The sequence below is a fragment of the Gambusia affinis genome, linkage group LG07 (genome assembly GCF_019740435.1).
Source record: "Gambusia affinis linkage group LG07, SWU_Gaff_1.0, whole genome shotgun sequence".
Classification (NCBI taxonomy): domain Eukaryota; kingdom Metazoa; phylum Chordata; class Actinopteri; order Cyprinodontiformes; family Poeciliidae; genus Gambusia; species Gambusia affinis.
The window spans coordinates 23,630,850-23,653,166 of NC_057874.1; the positions used below are offsets into that span (position 1 = coordinate 23,630,850).

Here is a 22,317-nt window from a genome sequence, read left to right on the forward strand (position 1 = left end):
ACTCTCTGCTGCTCCCCCAAAGAAACAATGTTCCTCTTTTCAGATGCTGGATTAAGCCAGCCTTAGATTTTTCCATAATTTTATTCCTGGCCTATTTGTTGTGCCCATTGGTTCTCTTGCATGTTCACTAATGTTCTCTAATAAACCTGAGGCATTTATAAACCGCTGGGTTTATATTGAGGTTAAATTGCCTAAAGCTGGATTTTACTTAACATTGTTATTTATTTCTGAAGGTAATTGGCTGCAGTAAATTTTGATTCGGGTCATCAGGTTCAAGTTGTGTTTGTAAAACATAACAATTGTGCCCTAGTTTGAGTCAGCCAATTGAATAATCCTGTGTAACCAAAACTTGATTTTTTTCAGTTGAAACATAGCAAAATCTGAAAATGTTCAAAGGTAATGCTGTTACTACCCCCTACAACGTTTTGTTGTCTTTATACTCCTGGAACGACCCATTTGTTGTCCTCTGGCTCATTAGTTGGTTTCTAAAGGTGAAAAGAATCAAACTTAGAGCAAGACTTTACAGTCAGATTTTGTTCTTGTCCTCGATTGGTGCAACAGGAAGTTGCAAATAGTTTGTTTACTGCCCAGATGTTTGCTGTGATTATTTCCTCTGAGACTGGCAATGCTGATTCCGTGTGAGAATCTTTGGCTCAGATGCTACAAGGGAAATGATGTCAGATGACGGGTATTTGCCAACAATGGTTACATTTTATCCTTAAGATCACAAACTGTTTTAGAGGATAACTCTAAGGGTTGGTGAGTCACCTAGTCTGTATAAGGAGGCACTTCCGATCATGTGAGAACAAACATGAATGTGAAGAGGAAAACTAACACTGGCACATCTCCATAAATGTCAAATTGACCTCTCAATAATTAAATTTATTATTATTATTAAAATAATTTTTCCCAGAATCATATAGTAATCTACCATGATGGATGTAATGGGAGTACATTAGTGATTGTGTGAGCTTTGCAGGGAATGATCTACTGGTTGAAGTGAAGTGTCAAACCGATTCCCAACTGCTGATTTTTGTATTTACACCTATACAAAAACCCTAGATCTATTTATTTATTATTTAACTGTGATTTATTTTGTTTAAGTTTATATACTGTGTTTACATTTGTCTTGTTCACACATACCCACTGACTTTGTGATTTTACTGAATTCAGCAACCATATTGATGTTAAATAAGTATTTCTAAAGCATCTTTTGTCCTTCCCTGTTTTTGTCTCATCCCCAATGCCAGATGGGGAAAATTCCTAGATTATAGAATCATCTGTACATTTAGTTTTGGAATTTTAGATTCTTGAAGTTTTTTGAAACAGAACAAAATGTTGCAAGTGGAATATTAAACGACTAAACATCTGTATCACGTGTTTTTAATGAAGACGCTAATGTAGTCACGACATATTGAACACAATAGTTCCTCAAATTGTGAATTTAAAAAAAATATTTGAACAGAAGCTGTTTTGGTTAGAATCCAGCTTTTGGAAAGGTTTTGACTCATTTTCAAGTGACACATTTCAGAGCTCTCTGAAAATAAGGGAGCTCTATAATAACATGAAGCTGCTGTGACTAGGATGGGCCCTGATATTCCCAGTTCTCCCAGTGCACCCAGTGTAAGGCTCGGTCAGCAGTGCGCGCCACCGCGACAGAGGGCTCCACCGCTGTTCACCGTGAACGCGCCTCTCCATGCGGGTTCAATAAAGGCAGCAAAAGCGGTGAAAAGAAAATGAGATGCTGTTGAAGAGAAATGACGGCGGGGCTGGACGGGAAAGCTGAGACTGGTTTGATCCCCCTATCCGAACCCGATCTCTGGGTCCACTTGGTCCGGTTCTCCGCACATCGCCTCCAGGTCTTTGTCAGCCGGTTCGCACACGGACAGCAGTGCTTTTGTGATTTTTCCTTCTTCTGAATGAAGACACTCATCAGATGAAGGTTGTTTTAGTTTTAATCCAGCAGAGAAGCGGCAGTGTTAACATTTGAGGGATCTTGTGAAGTTTGTGGCGCTGGGATTTATGCTTTGCATGGACTGAGCCACCTTTTGTTCGGAGAAAAGAGGCGTTTGATGCAGCGATTCGGTCACACTGAGGCAGTATAACTGAGCAGGTCCTTGATTACAGCACATCTCCCATTAATTATCATTTTTGCTTTACATAGCCGAGTGAAAAGGGGCGTGTGAACATTCCCCCAGCCTAGATATTTAAATTATTACACATTATTTATTTATCTGTTCATTGACTCTGCGCCCTGCGCCTGGTGTCCACCTTCTTCTGTCAGTCCCGGACTGCGCTCGACTGTCCGGTTCTGCCCTTTGTGTTCCGGGGTCGACAGGATCACTATGCCGGAGTGCGTGTCGGTGTCGGAGTTCGTGCAGGAGGTTCAGGAGGACTGGAGCTCTCCCACCACCTCCTCCTTCACCTCCAAGATGATCAACTGCAGGAACACCATCTACCTGCTGGAGGAGGTGAGTGAATAGAGGGAGTGGAGGGAAGAGGGTGAAATGTGGTCGTAGCGGCAACAGCAGCAGCAGCAGCAGACAGATGTTCTTGTTTGTTCTGAAACCAACATTTAAAGCTTGCCCCATATCCACAATGGTCTTCCTCCCCAAAGACAAAGAAAAATTTCTTTGACCCCCTTCCGTTGGTCGCCCTTAGGTTTTTGTATAAGGTTAAGTTGTCATCATTTGCATCTTCTAAATTATTTTGTAATGCTGAAACTACAAATCCCTTTGCATTTATTTTCCCTCCTATTTCCTATACTTGACTCAAAGAAAGTTAAAAAAAAATCTGCATTTGTGTTATTCTTATTGGTGCATGGACTGTGGTGACATCATGTAATAACTCAGCAAAGCTCTTATCGTGGTGATCACAACTCAATGAGTGTTAACATCTGGGATGCTGATAAACATCTGTAAGCTAAATAATAATCAAGTTCAGTTAATTTCAATTTATCTACATTGCAGTAATATACCAAAATGCCATCTGATGGCACTTTGCAACACAATTTAAATAAAATCTCAATCGCTCCATGTTCAATTCAGATGTCTCCAACTCATTTCTATAATATATTTTCAGAAGTAAGAATATTTAATTTCATATAGATTATAGAGTCTAATTAAAATACAGTACAGTCACAGAATCGTTCTCTGTGTTAGCAGCCATCTGGTGCAACAGGGAGTTGAGAGGACAGGAAGAATACACAGACTCTGGACCAGGAGGACTTTAAACAGTAAACCAAAACAAAGTCAAGGTACATAAAGTTAATGGCAGCAATAGCTCTGTACTCAAAGGAGACACAGAAGAATCTTAGTAAACTGTACATAGGATAGAAAACACACATAGTGCTTGGCTATTTTCTGCAAATCTCTTTAGTTCTGTCTAGGAAAGAAAAAAATCTAAAGACAGGCACTGGACCAAATGCTTTCTATGAAAAACATATTTAGTACACAAAGTTAATGAAAGTGACTCCATCCAGGAAAGACACACAGCTGATCACTGAAACACTGGACCAGGGGTACTTTTTTCAAGAAAGGAAGCAGAGAGAATACACAAAACTAATGGAACCTGGACTATTATTAAAGAAAGAAACTAAACACAAAGTTACTGGGCAATGTGTATTTTCTACAAGAATAAAAAAATCACCACAACTTTCTTTCCAAACGTTGATTACGACAAAAAAGATCTCTTTGGACACAAAATGACTTAGGCCATTATGTTAGGAAGGCGACAACATACAATAGTCTCCAAAATATCAAAATTGAATTTGTACAGCACATTTCAGCTGTAAGGCAGTTCAAAGTGCTTTATGTCCTAAAAACACAAAATTACAAAGTTAACAGTTAACAATTGAACAAAGATTACATTTAATGAGTGCCATCACCAAAATCATACACATGAAATATGTTGGTCAATGTTTTATTTATTATGGTTCAAATCAACTCTTAACAAGTGGGTTTTTAATTTAGAATTAAAGAAGTCAGTTTTTAATTGATAGATAGTACACATGCTGAAATATCTGATAAAATAAAGGTCATTTTATGGTATATGACAATTTTGTCTGTCTAAAGCGATCATGTAGTTTGGACATCTCATACATCTGAGGCATACTACACATCTGATGGGAAAGAGCATCTATTGCATCTCCAAACATAGCAGAGTAGAAAAGAGAGAAATTTGATAGAAGTAATTAATTTAATGCAACTGAAAGTTGCACCAGATTTTTTTGTCTCAGAATATTTTTGGCAGCTGAACAGAATTCCTTTGTTTTTCAGTTCATTTTCTGCCAGTTAACAAATTAACTACTGTGAACAATTTGTGTAACTGGCCCACTGCTGTGTGGGGTCTGTGTATTTGGATGAGGATACGCTTTAAAGCAGCATGCAGCAGAAGCCCCGCTTTCCATCCCTCCACAATGGAGTTGTTGACCTGGAGAATGGCCTGAAAAACATGCTCAAACTGAACCCTCCCCTCGGCCCCCATCATGAACCCCCAACAGGGCCGACATATGTTACCAAGGCAACAGATTACTGGCCATCACCATTCTTTGTTATTGTTTTTTTATGGATATGAAAAGAAGCCAGAGAGATTAATGTTAATGAAGATATTAGCTAATCTGCAAGCTGGTCTGGGATAAAGGCAGAGAGGAGAGATGTAAACTAGAGCTTTTGACGGGACATTTTTATGCATAAAATCTTGTTTTCCTTTTGTCGCAAGGTCTCACATCTGTTGAAGTATTTAGTCTTGTCAAATTTTATATGAAAATTTTGATGAAGTAATCACTTTAAAGGTAGATTCTAAGCAAAGAGTTCTTAAATCAATATGATCAGATCAAACTTAATTTTCACTTTAACCATTTCATCCAAATCAAATGGAGACTTTCAGGATACGAGGACTTTTATTTATTTAAAAAAAAAAAGAATTTGCATGAAGGAAAAATTTTAATTCAAGCAGTTAAATGTAGAAGCATTGAAAAACATAAGATTTTAACTGTTCTGGTTATCATCTACTGTATTCACTTAATAAAGTTTATCTTTACACTTATACTGTCTTATTTTCAGTCTACTTCTTGAGTCCAGTATATTTTCTTCCATTAGAGCTGTTCATTTCTGCAGCTCCACTAGTTTACAGCGAGCCTCTTGAATCCAGTTTAGGTAGACTACCATGTATTTTTTTGTGCTTGCAGTTGTGACATTTCTTTTTCCATCTTCAAACCTGGCATACTTAACATATTTAACAACTGACAGTTCTTTTGTCACCACTCCTTCTGCTCTCCTCCTGACAGTGCTGCTTATTTTTAAAAACACACACTGCACAATGTGAAAGCAGTACTGAGAAGAAAATGAGAGAAAACACAGCCAAAGACTTTCACAGAACCTTCAGAAGTATGTGACAATTGAAAGTAAAAGATAAAGAAATGAGAAATGTTTTAAACTGCTATGACTGGTACAGAAAGATACAAAATAGGCTATAGAATTAAACAAAAATAGTTTTGTTTGGTAAATAAATTAAACAATAATTTATGATTGATAAAATGTCCCTTGAAATGCTTGTCTTTTCAATAGTTTGTAAAAACCTGGAGCAGAATTACCAACAATTTTCAATGCTTGTGATACAACATAAATTTTGCAGGACATGATTAAATAAAACAAAGCCTCAGTTTAAAACAGACACATCCAAACTGAGCTGCTGCTTCATGCAGGGAATTTTGACCAACCAAATGGTGGTTTACAGTCATAAAAAGCAGCTGTCTATTGTCCAGCAACAAAGCCTGCTGTCCCCTTGCACATGCAGACCCAGTCATGCAGACAGCAACTACACCCACTTATCATTCATGCGTGTGCTTGTCCAGGCTCTGGACAGTGACCGGTTGGTGTTGCAGAAGATGAAGAAAGCTGCAAAGGCCAAGTATGCTTCAGGGCAAGGTACACAAATCCACATGCAGACAAACACAGATTCCATTTAGATTATTCCCCAAACTAACACAATTATTTTTTTTGTTAGATCATGTATCTCATCTGGAGCAGTACATCAACTCGATGGAGAAGCTTGCAGTAAACTGCCACTCAAATGGCGAGACGGAGGTTGGCTCGGCCTTCTGCCGCCTGGCAGACTTTTCCAAAGAACTTCTGTCTCCAATGAAAAATCTGGTAAGTGAGAACATCAGATAAACAACTAGGAGGTCAGGAGCCACATCAACTATTTCTGGGCTAAAAATGGTTTTATTCCCTTGACTGCAATCTTCAACTTCTCCATTATGACCAAATTGAGAAAGTATTTTATTTTCAAGCATGTGAGGACATGCTGGAAACTTGTTGTGATCACTGAGGTTTCAGGAATTACACAAATCCCATTGAACAAATATTTACACAAATTACAAACAACAATTAAAACCACAAAATAAAATACAGTGCTTTCTGACAGCACAAAAGCCTGATCTATAGGATATTTTAAATATGTAATAGTGGTAACTTTTGGAAATTGGTTAAATTATATATAATTTAATTAAATATGTAATTAATGTTTGGCAATGTTGTTATTTACAAGGTGGTACAGAGATGTTGAACAATAGAGAATAGTACACTACAACAAGTATCTGAACTGAACAATAAGACTGAGAAACAACATCCAAGTTGAGATTGTCTTTCACTTGTTAGGACTTGCATGTTGTTCAAAGGTTTATGAGGTACGTGGATTGTGTGAAAGAAGCTGTTTTTATTCTGTGCTGCTTTGGTTTGCATCACTATGAGGCGCTAGCCTGAAGGCAGCAGCTTACACAGTCCATATACTGACTGTTAGGAGCCAGAGGGAATTTATTTGTTTTTTGCTTTTGCTTTCTTTTTTTTGTCTGTGAAAAACACAAATCTAGGATGGAGGTCTGTGAGGCATGAATAAATCTCTTACTATTTCAGCAGTCTTATGCCAAGGTTAGTGGCTGAATACAGTGAATTATAAAAGTTCACTAAACAGACTCTGACAGCTGATTAAAACTGCATCAGGATCTTCTGAGGCAATGAAAATCTCCTCAGCTCCCTTTTTACAAATGGGTTTATTTGTGATATTCATTTCAGGTCTGATATGATGTGGTTCTCTGAAACTTAAGATATTATAGCTTAAAAGCATGCAGCTTTTATAATCTATAATTCTTGACCCATCTTGGAAAATGTCAGAAAAAAATGTTCAGTCTTTTCTCCGCTGGAATCCAACATATAAAACATGAAATCACAATTAGTTACTGTTAATCAATAGTTGTGAATGATAACCTCTAAAAATGCATAAAAAATTGAGAAAAAGACTATTTCTGCCTAATTCATCTGTATGATTTGTTCTATGTTTTAAGGACACGAGCCGAATACACTTATGATTGGAACAAGAATTTTTGTAAAAGGTAGCATTTGCTGATCTGAGCAAAATTGTTTATTTTGCTGTGTGAGCTATTATGAAATGTTATGCAGAGTACTAATTTCTATTCAAGAATTACAATGCAACCCTAAGAAATGCCAAACGCTCTAGAGAGGACAAATAGCATCATACTCAGCTCCCTGCAGCCATCTGCAAGACAAAAGTCTAAATGCAGGGTGGAAAAGTACTCTATTTAATTTATTTACATATATTACATATATTGCATGCCTGCCTGATGACATCCTTTTCATTTATTGCATCAGTAGTAATTTATTGCACGACAGCATTGCCAATGCATCAACCCACATTTGCTTTTTCCAGTGTAGATACTGTATATGATTATAGATCCAGAGGTCTAAGCTGTAATACTGTATATGTTTATACACTTATAATATTAAGTGAGTTATTTAATATCAGAATTAGAAGTGGTTAGTCATTTTCTGTAGTTCTGATTAAATAAACATTTAAAAAAGGTTAAAAAAAGGTTCAAATATTGATCTGTCCTTAACAACTGAACATGTATCATTATCATTAGGCAAATGTCTGAATGCTCAACTCCTAATTAATATCTGGGTACATGATTAGTTTGTGTTTTCTACATATGAGGATGTATTTTTCTGTTAAACTATCAAAACCAACTTTAGTGCAGAAAAATATCAGCTAAAGTCTTATATTTAACAGGCCACCAGCATGTTTCTGTCTCTAAAGGCTACATATCTGCTCAGATAAAGACCTTCACTCCAAATTGAGAAATGTTTCCTCCATTGCTCCTGACTTTCCTGAAATGCCTGGCTGCTTGTTGTTTCTGGCTTTTTCCTCCTTTGATTTCACAATGAAACTCATTTGCATAACATCCGGCAAGTGACAAGTGTGGCACACTTCAAACAGAAAAAATGCAGCTGCTTCCACCTTTTTCCCCCCACATCAGCTGACCAATCTGGGCAAAGCAAGTTTTTTCAAGAGAGAGGATGTCAAAGAGGGAAAAAACTAGGAAGCAACATAAAATTATCAAGAAAATCTCTTTTTTATCATGTCAATATGATGTAGCTGTTTTAATCAGTTTTTCCATTGAATAACTCAGATTTAAAAAACACAAATTTTCAAAACATTGATTATACAATCTGAAAACTCAATATGCCTTTTAGCATGTGTTTATTTTATTTTTTCTGTGTGTGTGTGTGTGTGTGTGTGTTCAGCTGAAGAGCATGCTCCACAACATCAACTTCTTCCTGGACTCATTGGTTAAAGGAGACCTGCGAGAGGTGAAGGGGGTGAGGACTTTTGATATTCTCATATCAAGTGTATGTTAGGAATAAGTTAAGACATGAGTCATCTGAAATGGTAAAGTGAACAGAAATCATTTGTGTGGATCTAAAGTAAACTTTTCCTCCTCTGTCCTGCTGCAGGATCTGAAGAAACCATTTGAGAGAGCATGGCGGGATTATGAAAGCAGATTGTGAGCGACAATCCTTTTAAAGCATCTGAGAGAGTTTACATGCTCTCTTGCATCTCCTATTTTTAGGATACCCTTGTTACGTGTTTGTGCATGTGAAATATAAATTACACCTTTGCATAATTCACAAACATGGAAAGGCTCTTGTAAGCAGAAGTGAGCTGGTAAAACTGTCACGAGTCGGATTAATAATTTAAAGCGTGCTTGTGTGTTCAGCAAGCAGGTGGAGAAGGAGAAAAGGGAGTTAGCACGACAGTATGGGATGGTTCGGAGTGAGGTGAGCGGAGGAGAAATCGCTGAGGAGCTTGAGAAGGAGAGACGCTCCTTCCAGCTGAGCATGTGTGAGGTTAGTGACCCCAGCATTTTAAAACCAGTCTATTTGTGCTAACTCCCCTTGCTGCTCAGCAGTTCATATTACCTCGCTATATTTATGTCCAGTTAATAGATCAACTCTCTATCTCAGTATCTCATTAAGGTGAACGAGATAAAAACAAAGAGAGGAGTCGACCTGCTGCAGAACCTCATTAAGCACTATCACAGTCAAAACAAGTAGGTTCTGGGTCACACACACTCAGACAACATAAAACATCTTGCAATACAGTGACAAAGATGAATTTACCATAAACGTCTTTGTGTAGTTTCTTGCAGGAGTGTGTATCCACCACTCAGAGGCTGAAGCAGTACATCGAGGAGCTGAATATAGTGCTGAACATGGTATGAATTTTGGCAGAAGCCTACAACAGCGTATTAGGGCTATTAAAGATATTTAAAAAAAGAGGTATAAATTTGAGTTTGGTCAAACTCAGAAATTTTGAAATTAATCTAAAACATTTTCTAGAAAAAAATGAGAAGGTTTTTTTGTTTTTCCCGTCAGATTTCTGACTTTTAAGTCTCAGAAATGTTCATGTTTATTTTCTAGAAATTATCTGTGATTGATCCAAAAATGTATTCCTTTTCTTCTATGATGGCCATATTATGCCATCGTAGGAGCCTGTAGCCTTGTGTTTACATGTATGTGTGCTCGTTGTGTATGTTCTTCTTTTTCTTAATGAAAACTTCCAGCAAAAGTTTTGATTGTTTTCAACCAATTCTAAAACCATAGTAGTATTATTTTTCTTGTGTTGTAGCAATGTGGTCATTTGATTTAACATTTTGCCACTTGCATTGGAACATTGAATCACAATATCTTAAATTTATAGTTGTTTTGGGAAAAATTGTCAGAAGTAAAAGTTTAATTGTCACAAGAAAAAGTACACATTTAGTTAATGTTTATAATTAACGTTCAGGAAGATCTCAGTGGCGTGAGGTATTCCCACAGCCTCAGTCTTCTGCCAGCAGACGATGCTTCTTGTTAAGAGTGGGTAAAAGATTTCCAGTGAAGTTCAAATAACTATGCCAAATTACTGCAATGCTATTTAGCTCTACAAAAGTAATATGAGAAAAATTTTGCTGATTTATAACATTGTTGTCTTTTGCAATCAATGGGCAGGACGTCTCTGCAGCAATGCACCCCTGTACAGTCTGGATTTAAGACTTTGTAGCTAAACCCTTTAGGTTAAATTGTATGACTTCATTAACTTTTCACTATATGAGACTTGTTATTCTTGACCAAGAATTGTCACATATTTTTTGTTGTTCAGTTTTTATCTATGTACTTATCTGTTTTGTTTTTTTTGTTCATAAACTTGTGTTCAGTTTGATATTTCATTTTATTTTCAGTTTGTCTCAGAAGAATATTTATGTGGAATAGGTGCTGCAAAAATACAGAGGCGATGTATGTATATCTCTGTTTATTCAGGTGTTTGTTAGTAAAAATTATGAACTGTGATGTGGTGTTGGTATGTACAGGTGAAGCAGCGTCAGGAGGAGGAGAAGAAGCAGCTGTGCAACATCAGGGATCAGCTGAGGCCAGTTGTCCACACAGAGCAGGTCTGAGACTCCAACTCTAAGGATGACTCAGACTGAGCTACAGATCAACTGATTCAGAAATGCTTTGTTTGTGTTTGCAGGACTCTTTACCAAAGCAGGTGTACAGCATGCATCAACTTCTGGGAGATAAACAATACGGAACAGAGAGAACAGGATTCCTCTACAAGAAGAGCGATGGGTAAAAAAACACAAAGATTACAAGCTTGTTTATGTTTAATTTAGGAGTTATGTAAGAGGACATAGTTAACTAAAAACACCAAAGGACCAAATTTATAATTTAGATACTTCTGTGCTTATAACATATGACAATGTGATGAAAAATGGATTCTCATCAAGTACAATATAAACAGAAATAACTTAACTTGTCCTCATTAACAGTAAATGGCTCTTCATGTTCTAGAGAAGTAATAATGCATTATATTCTTATGTGCAATGAAATGCTTTTTTTTGTACAAAAATTCTTGACTTCTTTGTGTCTGAAAAGTTATATGTCTGTAACAATGTGCATGGTTTGGATTAGTGATTAAATATTCTGAGCAATATGATATATGTGACACCTGCATTGTGGCTGTTCCCACTTTACAACTACTCATGAAATCGGCTGTTCGATAACCTCATTAAAGGCTCAGATGGATAACAGTGACAGGTCTTTTCCAAACCTGAACTGGTCCATTAATAATAACACAGAGACCACATCTGAAAGAAACTTCACTTTAGTGAATTACATGAAATTGAGTCAGATGATTTAACGATAGTTGTTGGTAAAATTAGGGAAAGCAAAAGTGTGTGTTGTTGCTTTAATCTCTGTCTGGCACAAGATTAACTGGGAAACTAGTTACATAACCTATGATGTTTTGCAGAAATTGATTTGAATCAAAAATTTTATATAACCTTGTTTTTTAGTGACAATACATATCTACAAAACCTGTGTTTACTCAAACCCTTCAAGTCTTGAAAAACGGGAAGGAGTATGCCCCTGTTGTTTGCTTTGCTAAAATTTTGTGTTTGTGTTGCAGGTTGAGAAAAATGTGGCAGAAGAGGAAATGTTCAGTTCACAACTGTTACCTGACTATTGCACATGCTACAGTGAGTGTGTGTTACTGCAAGTTCCTGCATCCTCTGACTTTTGACGTCTAAATTGTCATAATTAAGATTTTTTTATTGATGCTGTGACTTCACTACTTAAAAAATAGATAGTTCTAATCAAGATTACTAAGTATTTCTGGATTTCAAGGTAATTATATTTCCACGCTAGCAGAAAAGTCCTAATTTCTTTTAAGGAACACATCTGGAAACCAAACAGGTTAAAGTACCTACATTCTTCACAGAAAAGATATCCAACCAAATCTACTCTTGTTAGTGTAGTACCTTTAATTATCTCACTGCATTAATTATTGTTGATTTTTTGAGCCACTAATTAATTTAAATATAATAAATAATTGCCTCTTTATATTACTTCTAATGTGGTGCCTTATCCCATCACTGAATTCATTTGAAGGTTTTTGCTTTAAGTTTTGTTTAAATTCAGCTGCAGAAAACATGTAGGGTTTAAGTATTTGCATCTTGTCAATTCTTTTTTCTGTCTTTCAGCCAAATAAACCTCCGACCCGACTAAACCTGCTTACCTGTCAGGTGAAACCCAGCGTGGAGGACAAGAAATGCTTCGACCTTATCTCCCGTAAGACACGTCAAAAAGGGCACTTAGCATAAAGTGAAAACTGTTCTGCAGTCCAGACTCAAGTCCAAACAGAATCATTTTGTGTTAAATCTGTTAAATAATTTCCTGTTGTTTAAATCTTCACTAGATTTAAGTGACTAATTTTATGTAAATTTATTATTAAATATTATAAATATAATTAGAAATGTAATGAATAAGCATATATATTCAACATGGAATGAAAGTGAAATTGAATGAATATTAAAAGTACATAAATACTTACATAAATGAAAGTAAAAAACAATTTGGTATATTTATTACGTACCTGATTAAAAATGTTTTTCAACTGTGTCCTTTAGATAATCGGACCTATCATTTCCTGGCTGAGGATGAAGCTGAGTGTGTTGCGTAAGTCTGTTTTAAAATTTATTTGCAACAAAAGACAAGGACAAAACTTTATTTAAGCTATGTTTTTTGAGTCCATTTTGTTTGAATCTTCTCATCTATTATTAATCTGAACATGTTTTTGTCTAAAATCAACAATTGTTCATTATTTGAAATACTCAGCATGGTTGAAAGTGAGTCAGTGAAACAAAGCTGAACCTGATATTTATTTGCATAAAAGATTTAAAATTCTACTGTCTGGGGTTTTATATGAGTGATGTATATCTTCACTTTCGATTAAAAATCATAATATAAGTGGAAAAAAAAACATATTGCAGGACTCATTGTTAATCTTGGCCATTTTTTTGTATATAGAACTCTAATGGCAGAAATCTACATAAGAATTATCTAAATAGTTATAAAGTTTTGTCTGAAGAGGAGAACTGTGGATTGGTTTTTGTTGTGAATATTTAGATGGATCTCAGTACTCAGTAATAGTAAGCAGGAGGCTCTCAGCATGGCCCTGGATGGAGGTAGGCGGGAGGGCGGAGGGGGTGAAAACAGTGTGGAGGATCTGACCCGGGCCATCACTGATGACATCCGCAGAATGCCGGGAAACAACTACTGCTGTGACTGTGGTGCTCCAGGTAAGCTCTATCTGCCAATAAGGATATCTTATTTGACTCTCATTCATTTAATTTCAAGTGTAAAAGGTCACATTTCTCCCTCTCTGAAGAACCTGGATGGGTCTCAACAAATCTAGGCATCCTGACCTGTATCGAATGTTCAGGGATCCACAGGGAGATGGGCGTCCATGTGTCCAGGATCAAGTCTCTGAGCTTGGACAGCCTGGGAACCTCAGACCTACTTGTAAGGAACATCTCTATAATGCATTGATCTTCTAGTTACCTTTGTGGGTCTGTAGGTTACATTTTTGGCCCAAGTCGAGATACATAACTCTGTGTTGAAATTGATATATGCTGACAAAGTCCAAACATGTTTAATGTATTCATATTTTAGGTTGGTTTACTGCCCATCAGTGAAACCACCCAATAAGGCAGTTCTGTGGCTGAACCTACATTGTACTTTTGATGTTTGCAAATTAAATGTATTATTTCCTGTTTGATGAGTATAAAATGATATAATGGTAAACTGCTGTTCTCTGTTGTTTATTTCAGCTGGCCCGAAATGTTGGAAACTCTGGCTTTAATGACATATTGGAGGCAAATCTGCTTAGTCCGTCACAGAAGCCCTCCCAGCACAGCCATATGTAAGTTACACCCACTATCGTCCATTATTAGAGAAAATGCACATTTTAAAAATTGTTTGCCTATAACAGGGGGGAGCGCAAGGATTTTATATTGTCCAAGTATCAGGATGTTCATTTTGTGAGGAGGTTCAGCAGTTCTTCTGCAGCGCTGCGACTGGGCCTGCAGGAGGCAACCAAGAGCTGTGACATCTACAGCCTGATCCAGCTGTATGCTCAGAGGACGGAGCTAAGCCAGCCATTGCACACCCACATACAGGTATCCACATAGTTAATGATCTATATCAATCATGCTTACAAGTAAAAAACTAATACCAATAGTATATAGTATGTTGCTGGTGTGCAGTCATTTTTGTAATCCATAATAGTCCTTATAATAGAAAGTCTGGAATAATTCTCCAGACTTTTATAATATATTTCAAAGTCTTTCTTGAACTTCTGCTTTGTCACTTCTTTTTGTCTTCCACACACACATACACACAGACTAAGAAATTAACAAGTGTAAACATCTATATAGGTGAATCCACCCAGAGACAATAATGCAGCGGCCTTAACTTGTGTTCCTCCATGTAACGATGTGTAAAAGAATCCACTGAAATACTTGCAGTAGAAATAAAAGAAGAATTTTGAGAGAAGTTTAAAATTAAAATTTCTGAGAACATTAATTCAGTGAGAAAGTTTCACAAGTTCTTTGCAAAAAAGTAAAATATTGCTGCACGTTTTCACAGGTTGGCACCGCTGATATTAAATCTTGGAGTGCTGATAGAACAGAACCTCCTGTTGGGATTTTTGACCATTCGTCCTTGCACAATCTCTCCACATCGCCCAGTCTTGGTTCCTGTCTTAGCACTCTTCTCTTCAATTCGCCTCACCGATTTATGATTTTGATAACAACTCATTATCAGTTTTCTATCCAGATTTTAAAGAGTTAATAAAACTATGTATCTATGAAGATTCTCATTGATTTTGGAAAAAAAAAATAATGTCACAGCATCACAGTTGATTTTAGTGATTTTATTACTTTTGCTGATTTGTGATTGTAGATTTATTTTTCAGGTATTCCTCCCAAATAATATTTAGGCATGTAGATAGCATCTAATTGTTGTTTTAGATAGTAAATAACAGCTATCTAATTTATAAAAAAAATTATATAGATGTTACAGGTTGGTTGGAATAAGGGCTAGGGTTAGGATTCGAAGAAGGTTTGAAGGAGGGCTGGAATTATTTTCAATTATTTCAACCCTAATTCACACTAACTGTGTAAATGCCTTGTAGTGTTAACACAATTAGTTGAATGACATGATCTTTTGCCTCTTGGTTTTGAAGAATTAGGAGATTACATGCCATACATGTCAAAAAATGTTTTCCAAAGTTCTTAGGTACTCTTATTAGCTGAAAAGCCTGAAAAATAGCAATAGCTGGGTATTTTGTAACGAAAAAATCTTTCTGATATTTCTGAAATTTTTCTAAGATGTCAATAAAAAGGATTGGTATGTTTCCACACCAACAGGAGAAAGGAGAGACGGCTCTGCATTTAGCCGTTCTGTTTGCTGACAGGACGTCGCTGCACATCCTGGACTTTCTGGCCCAGAACTGGTCAGTCTGCTGTGATGATGCTGTTTAGTTGTAATGTCTCAGAGTGGGAATGTTCACACCTGCATGTTTACTTGCGTAGGTTTTCTCTTTTTTCCAGTTCCAATGTGGATGTACAAACATCAGCAGGAAACACTGCACTGCATTACAGCTGCCTGCATAACAAGAGTGACTGTGTGAAGCTGCTGCTGAGAGCCCGAGCAAACATACACATCAGTAATGCAAATACACTCCCATAGTGTTATAATGTGTAGTTTATTTTGCACACAGGATGGTTCATTAAAACAATTATTAGAAAAGTATTTTCCTTGTTAAATATTAATACATTACCAGAAACTAGACAGGGATTCAACCAAAATTTACAGATTACTATTAGGAAAAGCTTTAGAATAATTTTGTTTTCTAAACCTCCTGTAAAATAAATGCATTCTTTTTCTAACCCAAAGAATCACCATTCCATAACAACATAATTCTTCTGTATCGCAGAGAATGAGTTGGGAGAAACTGCTCTGGATGTGAGCCGCCGACTGAAGCACAGTGAATGTGAGGCACTGGTGAGATCCTCAATCTGATTATAGGTTACTTTATTTATATTAATCAAGATTTAAATTGTCTTGCATTCTTTGTACATCTGGTAGCTGCTGTAAGCCTCTTGGTCTCAAGAGTAAAACAAATTGAGGCCCAAATGTTCAGAAATTTCAGTAATTGCAAACATAAATAAATAAAATCAAATAAGGTCCAATCAGCCAAGGTAATGAAAAATAAAAAATATATATTTTCATTCCATTTTGAGAGGCCAAGCAGCGTTCTTCATTCTGACAAGATGGCTTCCTTTTCTCCTACTGAATGACTGAGTTTTGATTGCAGCTGCAGCAGGCCCAGTCCAACCAGTTTAACCATCACGTCCATGTGGAGTATGAGTGGAGGCTTCGTCATGATGATCTGTACGACAGTGATGACGACTTTGATGACAGGGTAACAATGACAACAGCATGTCTGCTTAACTCAGCATCAGTTCTTATTTAGTTGTTTTTTTTTCAGATTGTGCCATTAAAGAGTTGAAAAAAGAGATTTAAATTATTTATAAATGACAAGATTATATTCTTAAAAAATCTATTTTTGAACTTTGCAGCTTGTGGATGATGGTAGAAGCTGTTACTTTATTGTGGTTGTGTCCACTGACTTTATTTTCTCTCTCGTTTCAGAATGGTCCAATAAAGAAGGAGCGCTCCTTATCTTCATCATCCTCAGTCTTCACCCCGTCGTTCTCCTTCTCCTCCCGTCCTTTCAGCTTCAGTCAGTCCTCCACCTCCACCACCTCCTCTTGCACCGTTGCCGCCCCGTCCTCTGGAGGACCAGGAGCCGGCCTCCTCAGCGTGGGTAGGAGGCTGGCCATGGCCATGGATCTGCACAGCCGACCAGCTGGCTCCGCCCCCAGCCCTCCACCTCCGCCTCCGTCCTCCCCCGCTCCACCATTACCACCCCGGGTCAAAGGTCAGCTCATTTGTTTTGAATTGTTTTGGTGATATCTTTGAAAACACAATAAATTGTATTTGAGCTATACTTTTATTTCATTCCAAGCTGTTTATGTGTTTTTTTTTAAATATCAGATATTTGAAGATAAAAATATTTAAATACTTCTAATTACACTTGGAGCTATTACACACTGATTTATGTCTATATTTCCCTTGCATGATTTCCATAATTACTCATCTGAAAAATATGACTGCTGATTTTATTCCCTAATTAACTGAATTTACATTCTTCATGCTGACTTGCAGAAAAATGTTATTTCTGCTGTAACGCAAGGTTGCAGGTCTATTATTCTGAGATGACAAGGCCTGTATTGTTGTCAAAAGTAATTCATTGTTGTGTTTAATTATCGTCCAATTAAACAAAAACAAAACACAGTCTTTCTGTTTATCAGATGTCGACACAAAGTGATTGCATCTGGACAGCTCTGGCAACTAATTTCATCTCAGGGAAATTTCAGTATATAAAGCTGAAGCTTTTCTGGTTGAATCATGAGTATCTTTTTATCTTGTAGCCCCTTGCGTTCCCCCTCCTCCGCCTCCGGCTGGGGGTGAGGGAGTGAGGGATGAAGAGGAGGAAGAGGCGGAGGTTTTCTTCCCCACATCACGAAACAGAAAGACAACACCTCCCCCTCCCATCGCTGCCCGGCACAAGAGGACCTGCTCTGAGTCTAATAAGCAGGGTAATATCTGAGAGACACCCCGCAGTTAGTCTGTCAGAGTAACACTGTCATTAACTCTGTATGTCTGTGTTTATGTGTGTGTGCACAGATCATGGGTTGCCATCCAGTCCCAGGATTTACAGTGGTCCAGACTCCTCCTTCAAGAAGTGTGTGTGAGTATCTGAGATATAATTACACAGTATTTTAACACAAACTGGAAGAGATTTTTATCTCTGCTCACAAAACATTAGGAATATTTGATTTTTAGGTGAAATTTATGGAAATTGTTAAAATCAAACCATGTATAGTTGATTTCTTAATGCAGCAAAAGCAAACAACTGAAATTTAACTCCAAAGCTGAATAACACATAATTAGTGGGCCAGGTGTAAAAAAACATAGTAATTTGATTTCAGTTCTGTTTAAGTAGTAATTATATATTAAAATACTTATATATTTAATTGACACTATGGAGCAGTTCAGTATGACGCATTATACTGCCCTCTATTGGTCACAAGGATAATAACCAGATAAATTCTCTCTCTGACTCCAGTCCATCTTCTCCTCTCGGCTCGCTGACTGAACGACCAGACAGAGGTACCTGTTCTTCTCAGAGGCATCCACTGCACTCTTTATTTATGCCCGGTCTACCTGTCTTATGCAAATGTTATCACTTTTAAATTAATTCAATTTTAAACTAAAACTATTCCGTATTGAGATAGATGCTACCATATCTGCTCCAGTTCTCACTGACATTGTTTCTCTGATGCCTACAGCTGTTGTGTGATTCTCACAGATTCAGACAGTTTTACTCATGAGTGAAAAGCAACACCAAAGTAATGTTGCTGTGCTCCTCATGTCTCTTAGACCTACAATACAATTTCAAAAATAATGCTACTCTCTAGAAAGGATGGATTTTGGCTGAATTAGAAAGTCTGTTATCTCCTTTACTTTTGGCTATAAGTGCAAAAGTAGTCACATATGCAGAGACAAGTCTGCCCTCATCAACTGTTGACTTTCCGTTTTTCTGTGTTTACCTGAAAGGTTTTATATATTTTCATATCACAAGCAATGTTGTACAACAGTGAATGCATCTAAATTTTAAAATTAGTGGCATAGAGATACAAATCTGTTTTGAAGCTTGAAACAGCAGCTGAGAGAATATTCCTCCAAAATAAACAGGGTTGTGCCTTTTTCCTTGAATTCTTGGCAAGGCTTATTTGAACATGTAAAGATATGATCAGTTGCTTAGAATTCCTCCTCTTTATTTCACAATGTAAGCATGCAATTAAAATTTTTCCAATCTTTTTTTTTTGCTGTTGGACTGAACACCACATTGTGACTGCCACCTGCAAAAGAAAAACAGATGTTTTTTTTTATTTATTTTGTAAAATAAAAAGACATCCTCTTTAAAACAACTAGACATTCTTAAATTAATTTCTCTTTGAGGTTTTCGACGGACAGAAAGTGAAGGTAGTGCCTCACATTTCCTGTACCCGGCCAGTAAAGCGCCTCCGAATGGATCTCCAATCAGCCAGCGCTCTCAGAGCTTTGAGAGCGACGGCAGAGGCCCCACCCCTCAGCCGCTTCCTCGCAGATCACTGGTGAGATCTGGTTGTGTGACGGAGCTGTTTTAAATTCTTACTAAGTTCGAACCTCTGTTTAAGAACCTGATTCATTTCGTTGCTGACTGTTTGTTTAATAAGAGTAACATTTTGTCAATCAGCCTCGTGGTGCAGCCAGTCGGCGGGCTCAGGCTCTGTATGACTGCCAAGCAGACCACCATGATGAACTGAGTTTCTCTGAGGGTCAGGTGTTAGTGGTTCTTGGGCAGGAGGACAGTGATTGGTGGGTGAGTATTGGCATTCTTTATTTTTTTCTGATTGGCTGAAACTGATTTGAGAAATTCTCATGAATCTATTCTTACTTGCAGTAAATGTCTTTATTCTGTGTGTTTTATATAGCATGGTTATATAGAAGATGAACCAGACCAGAGAGGTTTGTTTCCAGCCTCCTTCGTCCAGCTGCTCTCCGATTGATGTAAACCCGCTCCAGATCCTCAGGCCAGTACAGATCCGGATCACATCACTACTTATGGAAACTGAACTGGGCTCTCATAGGAAGCAGGCCATTTACTGGATCAGGCCAGACTTTTGGATCTGATGTCTGGCATCCTGCAAGTTCTTGAGATCTTGGTCCAGCTAACCATAACAACCTCAAGTCTGGATTTACTATGAGCACATAATGGACGGCTCTGGATAGAAAACTTTATTTATGTGACTGAAGTCAGGGAGTGTTGCCAAGCTGAACAATCAGCTATGACTCATGACTTATAGGACATTTATTTATTATTCTAACAAGCACACATTTGGCAGAAAGTTAGACCAAGTGATAGCCACCCAGCAGGCTTTAATTTTGAGACGTAGATGAACTGCTTTCTTCATTTTTAAGTGACATTTAAATTAATTACTTTTGTTGGATTTTTGTGGCGATACCTGTAGGACACCAGCAAAAGCTGCCACAATTTGAACTCCTGTTCCCAAAGGACTCCTGGATACTGAAGACCAAAGCTCTAAATTCAGTTGAAACCAGTCATCAACACAGAAATAGAAACTCAGCTTCCTCTATTTACAGGTTTGGTAAAAGACTCAAGAGAAGAAGGTTGAATGAGAAGCACTCTATGCCTTGAGCTGCCTTTGTGTCCAATTATACCAACACTTCACTGAGCAGAAACTGTGGGGAGATGCTGCCACTTAACTCAGTGTTTAGCTGAAACAAAAATGTAATTATTTTTCCTCAAAGAACAAGCAAGCTATTTTTCTCCATAGACACGTGATGAGTTGCAGAACTAAGATGTTGAAAGAAGCACCACTGGACGATGAGAGGATGGATTTTTCAAATAAAGTTATTTTTAATTTTAAAAAATAGCTTACAAAGACCAAGACTCGATTGAAATGTACTGTAAAGGTTACTGTGTTATTATTTTATATATATATATAAAAAAAGAAAAATTATTGGTGTTCAACAGCACACACAAGTGAATGTGTCAATGTTTTATTTATTTTTAATGACTCTTCCTGTAGCTTGTTTAGACATGTTTATAATATAAAAAATGTTAGCATCTTTTCTCCATTCTCTTAGAAATATTTATTTTGTTAAACAAAAATTACCTAGAAGAAGCTATTGCGAGTTTAGTGTCAAGTAAAAATTCAACCATAGAATGACTCAAGTGTAAAAAAAGAACTTCTTACCCAAATACATTTTTCTGTGTAGTTTGGGCTACATAGATTAATTCAGAATATGCTTATCAACATGGTCTGCTCATACAAAATTTGACATCTAAAACATTTAAATATGTTTTAAAAATGGAGCTTTACAGTGTAACATTCAAACTAATTTTGCAAGGATCCTTGTCAAGATGTTAATGAACTATTTATCTGTACATTCATCACCCTCCACACTCACGGATGCTCCTGCTGTTAAAATTTTGTACAACCCCCTGTATCAATAGAACAGCACAGACTCTCCTGTAACATTTACAACGTTGGACATTACAGGCAGAAGGACCTTTGACCCTTTTCAGTAGGATTTACTATCCTGTTCCAGTTTCCTGGCAGTCCTCATTTTTGTTTACCATGTTAAAGTTTAAGAGTTTATGATCCCATATACTATAACGTAGCATCCTGTTTCTTGTCAGCTCACAGAACCACAGATCCTCCTCCAATTTGCTAATTTTATGCTTTTATTGGGCCAATCATCCTAGAGGTAACATTGACATTCAACTCATAGTATTTACTTTTTCCCATAAAAGTGAGTGTTGTTGTGCAAGGGCTTAATACCTGGATTTACCCAATCCATCTATGAGGTGCTTTTCCATGTATTTTCTGCCTAACAGATAAATCTTAGTCCAGCTAAAGTACATGATTTCAGTAAACACTTAACATTTAGAGTAGACGTTTGCATGTGTTATGGTCAGACAGAAAAGCCTCTTTTCCTTCTATGCTTCCAAAACAACCAGTCGGCATACAGATAGCATCTAATGCCAGGATGATACAATTTATTCCTGCTTTCCAACAGTAAACACTGGAAATTGTTTTATCTTCCTTTCTCAACTGATGATTTTGTAAAGAATGATATATGGTATTTTGCCCACTTAATAAATGTACTCAAAATGCTTGGATTTTTCTCTTTATTTCCTAGTATAACTACTGCTATAAAATATAGTGTTATTTTCACATTGTTACCAGAGGAACAAATAAGTGTGGAGAGCACTGTACGCAGCAATCGGTCCTGAAATGTTGAGACATCTTGCATAACAATAGTGTGAATTAAAAATAAACATATACTTTATGATCTCCTTTTGATTATTAGGAAAAAAAACTGTTACACTTCATTTTATTGTTCAAAAATACTTTAGTAAAATCACCAAGAAAAAAAC

At 36.9% G+C, this 22,317-nt stretch overlaps 1 protein-coding gene across 2 annotated transcripts; it reads left to right on the forward strand.

Annotated features, from left to right (window-relative positions):
* The first annotated feature begins 1,658 nt into the window (after positions 1 to 1,658).
* On the forward strand, positions 1,659 to 22,266 carry unm_sa1614 (un-named sa1614). Of its 2 annotated transcripts, none has more exons than XM_044123109.1 (28): positions 1,659 to 2,471; positions 5,855 to 5,927; positions 6,007 to 6,152; positions 8,601 to 8,675; positions 8,811 to 8,860; positions 9,074 to 9,203; positions 9,321 to 9,406; positions 9,496 to 9,571; positions 10,706 to 10,786; positions 10,867 to 10,964; positions 11,803 to 11,872; positions 12,377 to 12,464; positions 12,803 to 12,851; positions 13,302 to 13,474; positions 13,564 to 13,697; positions 14,006 to 14,097; positions 14,167 to 14,353; positions 15,605 to 15,690; positions 15,770 to 15,903; positions 16,174 to 16,241; positions 16,555 to 16,662; positions 16,893 to 17,181; positions 17,735 to 17,902; positions 17,991 to 18,054; positions 18,433 to 18,476; positions 19,329 to 19,483; positions 19,606 to 19,731; positions 19,844 to 22,266. In XM_044123109.1, exons 1-28 carry the CDS (start codon positions 2,346 to 2,348, stop codon positions 19,916 to 19,918), a joined length of 3,051 nt encoding a protein of 1,016 aa, XP_043979044.1. In that variant the 5' UTR covers positions 1,659 to 2,345; the 3' UTR covers positions 19,919 to 22,266. The 2 variants fall into 2 exon arrangements, with proteins under 2 accessions (XP_043979044.1, XP_043979045.1); XM_044123110.1 differs by having other exon boundaries at positions 15,788 to 15,903.
* Positions 22,267 to 22,317: the final 51 nt, after the last annotated feature.